The following is a 5,695-nucleotide window of genomic DNA, read 5'->3' as shown; positions in this document are numbered from 1 at the left end:
TGGGTATAACGTGTTGTTAATGATTTTTTGTTTTTGTGAACCACCCAGAGAACTTCAGCTAGGGGGCAATATAAAAATGTAAGAAATGAAATCCATTCATTCCTTTTCTCCTCCCCCACATTCCCCTCCGTCTTTGGTTCCTTCCCTCCTTTCTTCTTTTTTGGGAATGTGTCAGCTGGGCTGCCTTTTGACACACATAGAATCATAGAATCATAGAATAGCAGAGTTGGAAGGGGCCTAAAGGCCATCAAGTCCAACCCCCTGCTCAATGCAGGAATCCACCCTGACAGGGATGCTTTAGGGTGGATTCCTATAAGAACATAGGAAGAGCCCTGCTGGATCAGACCAAGGGTCCATCTAGTCCAGCACTCTGTTCACACAGTGGCCAACCAGCTGTCAACCCACAAGCAGGGCACGGTGCAACAGCACCCTCCCACCCATGTTCCCCAGCAACTGGCATATAAAGGCTAAGGCTTACTGCCTACACATACTTCCGCAACCCTGTTCCATTCCATGCATAATTTCATAAACCTATCATGTCCCCCTTTAGCTAAGAAAGCTCCAATCTGTAATGTAGGGGCCGTCTAAATGTTGACTTTGCCTTGCGGTACCTCCGAATCTGTACCGCCTTCGTTATATGACGTAGTCGCCAATTCGGAGCAGGACTGTGATAAAACTGAGGTGCCTCCTCTCCTTTTAAAAAACAAATGCTTTTGAAATAAATAAATAAATAAATAAATACTGCACATTACAACTTGACCCCCTTGTGTTACAGGGCAAGCAACACCTTGGGCTAAGAAAACAAAATGAGCCAATGTTCAGAATAAATTTGGTTTGTCGCTTTGTTTTTATTGATGGGGAGTCCGTCAGCTCAACATTGAGTTACTTATAAAAACAATGAAATAAACATGGTCTTTCTGAAGGTGGTTTGGAAGTACTGGACAGTAGTAGCCATGTCACGATTAAGAAATGTACTGGATTTGCAAGATATAAAACATGTCTTTGGGAATCACTGCGGATCAGAGACATAAATAATAACTTAAGCTTACAATACGGCTCTTATTTTCTTTCTGATCAGTCTCGGTTCTTGGAGCAGTCAAGTCTCCTTGCAATCACAACACGCTGGTTGTCGCACAAGAAAGTTCTCTGGCGCAACGTCCTGCAATACGTCAGCATCATCCATGAGGCCTGCAGGCGGTTGTGGAAGACTGACCCTGTGGAATCAATTAGAAAGACATTTTGAGCCCTTTCTCACCGGACGGAGTGGTGTCATCGCTGCAGTCGGTAGCAACACAAAATAATCCAAACTTCTTTAGAGGGTGGATCCACTATGCTGATGGAAGTGGACACCCCTCCCTCTGTCTCCTTCCCCTTGGGTTTTAAAAAGCGGAAGGGGTACGGCACCTGGGCAGGTGGCAAGAAAGATGTCCTGGTACCATGTTGCCCATTTCCTGCTCTTGACAACTGCTTCCTACAGGTATGGGAATAGGTTTTGCTGCATCTATTGGGATGCAGTGGAGGCTGGTGGCTCTAATGTCAGTAGGGCAGTGAATCCGCTCTGGACTTCAGTCAGAACTCTCAAAGAACTCCTGACTGGTCCTTTAGAGTTCTGACTGGAGTTTAGAGTTCTGTCTTTAGAGCATGTTCAGAGAAGGGCAACCAGGATGATCAGGGGGTCTGGAAACAAAGCCCTATGAGGAGAGACTGAGAGAACTGGGCATGTTTAGCCTGGAGAAGAGAAGATTGAGGGGAGACATGATAGCACTCTTCAAATATTTAAAATGTTGTCACACAGAGGAGGGCCAGGATCTCTTCTCCGTCATCCCAGAGTGCAGGATACGGAATAACGGGCTCAAATTAAAGGAAGCCAGATTCCGGCTGGACATCAGGAAAAACTTCCTGATTGTTAGAGCAGGACGACAATGGAATCAGTTACCTAGGGAGGTGGTGGGTACTTTCACACTAGAAGCATTCAAGAGGCAGCTGGACAACCATCTGTCAGGGATGCTTTAGGGTGGATTCCTGCATTGAGCAGGGGGTTGGACTCGATGGCCTTATAGGCCCCTTCCAACTCTGCTATTCTATGATTCTGTGATTCTGACTGAAACCCAGAGCAGATTCACTGCCCATCTGACACAGGAACCACCCACCTCCACTGGTGGGACTTACTTCTGAGAAGGCATGTCTACCTTGGGCCTGCAAGGACATCTTACCTTTTGCTGTTCATGGCGGTGTGTGCTTCTCAGAAGCCGAAACTATTTTCACTTGGGTTAATCTGCCCCATAATTTCATTGTATTTGGAGGTCACTGCATTGGCTCTCCTGGTCAGGTGGGTGAGGACACGGTACAAGCTGGAGACGTGGTAATAAAAGAACCCTTCAAGGTCGTCCTTCTCTTTGCCCTCCTGTTCTTTCAGCCGCGTGGCGATGTGAGACTTCTGGTGGTCGAGAGGCACCAATCCACCCTCCGCCAAGAGCTTGATGGATTTCAGCAGTGTGTAATATTCATACAGGTCTTTTTCATCGGAGTTGGCCTCAAGGGTGTCATCCTGGCCTTCCAAGGAGACCCCTTGGAGGAGGCTGGGGAACATCACGGTATGCTCCATCTTGCGGACGGCGGAGAAATACCCTTCCATGGCTCTGAGGAAAGACTTCTGATCCCGAAGCTTGATGGTTTATTGAGACCTCGGCCGAGTTGCGTGGAAGGCTGGGAGTCCTTGTACCTCAGTGGGCTTGGTGGTAATTTATAAGCAGGACGGGAGAGCGTGATCACGACGGGTTCACTCACGGAGAGCGTGAATGGGATGAGTCCCATGCAAATGGTGCGTGACACTCCTCTTTCCCCAACAAATCAAATCTCTTCCCATCACGCATTTCACATCTGCCCATCAATTACTTTTTTGTGTGGTTAGGAGTGTGGTTTTATTGACAGATTGGAATGCTCCCAAGCTAAGCTGGACTGAGCCTAGATGTTTTGACCCCCAGGTGGTGCCAGGTCATGAGTTCGATATCAGCAGAATCACGCAATGCAATGCAGAAGGTGCTGACTGGAAAACTCTGAACAACTCCGAGCACTGGGCAATATTAACCTGGTGATGTAATCCCAGTTTGAATTTGCACATTTGCAACCTCATGGAGCACAGGGTAATGCATAAACCAGCATAAAGGAACAGACTCACGATTTTATCTGAAACAAATCAGTTTATTAAAATATTTGTAACCCTGCCTATATCCCTGGGATCTCAGGGCAGCGTAGGGATAAAATCATGCAAACAGTATAAAACAATAAATAAACGCAGCTAAATACAAATTAAACCATTAATCAAGCTAAAACCAGTATAGAATAGGTAATATTTTTAGTGGGAAGGCGGGATAGGGGATAGATAGAAAGATATAGAGTAATTGCCTGAGAAAGTCATATTAAGGTGATTTAGAAAGTAGAACATAAGAAGAGCCCTGCAGGATCAGACCAAGGGTCCATCTAGTCCAGCACTCTGTTCACACAGTGGCCAACCAGCTATCAACCAGGGACCAACAAAGCAGGACATGGTGCAACAGCACCCTCATGCCCATGTTCCCCAGCAACTGGTGTATATAAGCATACTGTGTCTGATACTGAAGATAGCATATAGCCATCAGGACGAGTAGCCATTGATAGCCTTTGTCTCCTGGAATTTGTCCAAATCCCACTTTAAATTCATCCAAAGTGGAAGCCATCGCTTCATCTTGTGGAAATGAGTTCCATAGTTTAACCTTGTGCTGTGTAAAGAAGTCTTTCCTTTCATCTATCCTGAATCTCCCACCTGTCCATTTTATGGGATGGCCTCATTGGGTTCTAGTATTATAAGAGAAAGAGAAAATGTCTCCTTATCCACTTTCTCCACACCAGACATACTTTCGTAAACCTGTATGGTGCCTCTGTTTACTCACCCTTTTTTCCAAGCTAAACAATCCCAGCTGTTGTAATCTTCCCTCAGAGGGGAGTTGCTCCATCCCCTGGATCATTTTAATTGCGGCTGTCTGCACTTTTGCCAACTCTACAATGTCCTTTGCTTGAAGACGCTTGATTGTCCAGTTTTAGTGCTCTCTCATGAGAGAGAAGAAATAGATTTGCAGTCAGCTTGTGAAATCCCCCCTCCTCTTTTTGTTACACTGGGGAATAAAAGCATATATTTGACCCAGAGAACGAAACAGTGGGGTGGGGAGAAGAAGTTAAGAAGAAGGATGGTGGGAATTTAAATACAGCATTTTGAATTCATTTGCTCCTTTGGAGTATTTCAGCCTAAGTGGCAGACCAATGGCCTTGGTGAGTGGCACACAGGCCAAATGTTGCCCAACACTGATCAAAAACAAAATAAGCCATGTTGATCTATAAGAAAAAAATCCCCCCCCAAAAAATATATATAATTATAACCACAAAACCTTGATGATGATCAGGGGTTTGGAAACAAAGCCGTATGAAGAGAGACTGAAAGAACTGGGCATGTTTAGCCTGGAGAAGAGAAGATTGAGGGGAGACATGATAGCACTCTTCAAATACTTAAAAGGTTGTCACACAGAGGAGGGCCGGGATCTCTTCTTGATCCTCCCGGAGTGCAGGACACGGAATAACGGGCTCAAGTTAAAGGAAGCCAGATATCTGGCTGGATATCAGGAAAAACTTCCTGATTGTTAGAGCAGTACGACAATGGAACCAGTGACCTAGGGAGGTGGTGGGCTCTCCCACACTAGAGGCCATCAAGAGGCAGCTGGACAGCCATCTGTCAAGGATGCTTTAGGGTGGATTCCTGCATTGAGCAGGGGGTTGGACTAGATGGCCTTATAGGCCCCTTCCAACTCAACTATTCTATGATTCTATGATGACAAAATCAAAGACTGAAGGAAGTAAAGTTGCTGTGAAGTAGCCCCATGTCCTGTTTTGCCATATTTTTTAGTATCCTAATTGTTTGATTTTATTGAGGTTGGTTCCTGTGTTTCATCTTGGATGCGAGACTGAACAAGGGAGAGGCAAAATTGCAGAAGGGACCTGGCCTCTTCCGGGATGTTCCATCCTTTTCGCTGTTTTTCAGCTTCTTTTTTTGGGCAACATTAGGGTGACCCTATGGAAAGGAGGACAGGGCTCCTGTATCTTTAACAGTTGTATAGAAAAGGGAATTTCAGCAGGTATCATTTGTACGCATGCAGCACATGGCGAAATTCCCCTCTTCATCACAACAGTTAAAGCTGCAGGAGCCCTGCCCTCTTGACCAGATACAAAAGAGGCTCAGTGAGGAAGGAGGCCATTGAATGTGTGTTACCCATGAGCCTTCAAAGAGCTGGAGCTGGCTCTGGTGACCTATTACCACTCTTCAGAGCACCAGCTGGGCTGATATTTTGCTCTGAGGAGTCCTCGGAGTGAGCATTATTCTGGATGTGTTAACCGGCCCAGCAGATGGCAATGGGATTTAGGATTGGAGCTCCTTCCTGCAGTGGGGGAGGTGTGACCTACTGCCCCTCCTAATCCACCATTGAAGGCACAGATCTGTCCTGCTTCATGGGAGAGCCAGCTCAAATCCCTTTGTGTTCAGTGGGGCTTACTCCCAGGAAAATGTGCACAGAATTAATATAGAAATTATAATTAGCAAATAATTCACTTGGAAAAGTGACATCTCTGCCAGGCATCCATGGCTGAGGGATCGGAACACAGGAGACAAGGG

General features: G+C 46.0%; 1 protein-coding gene across 1 annotated transcript; it reads right to left on the bottom strand.

Annotated features, from left to right (window-relative positions):
* Positions 1–842: 842 nt before the first annotated feature.
* Positions 843–2,775, bottom strand: LOC134399772 (thyroid hormone-inducible hepatic protein-like). Its single transcript, XM_063127866.1, has 2 exons — positions 2,214–2,775; positions 843–1,214 (listed from the first exon to the last, which is right to left on the bottom strand). Exon 1 carries the CDS (start codon positions 2,633–2,635, stop codon positions 2,243–2,245), a length of 393 nt encoding a protein of 130 aa, XP_062983936.1. The 5' UTR covers positions 2,636–2,775; the 3' UTR covers positions 843–1,214; positions 2,214–2,242.
* Between the last annotated feature and the right edge of the window lie 2,920 nt (positions 2,776–5,695).

The sequence above is a fragment of the Elgaria multicarinata genome, chromosome 5, assembly GCF_023053635.1.
Source record: "Elgaria multicarinata webbii isolate HBS135686 ecotype San Diego chromosome 5, rElgMul1.1.pri, whole genome shotgun sequence".
Taxonomy (NCBI): domain Eukaryota; kingdom Metazoa; phylum Chordata; class Lepidosauria; order Squamata; family Anguidae; genus Elgaria; species Elgaria multicarinata.
This window is presented reverse-complemented; position numbering and strand designations above follow the sequence as displayed.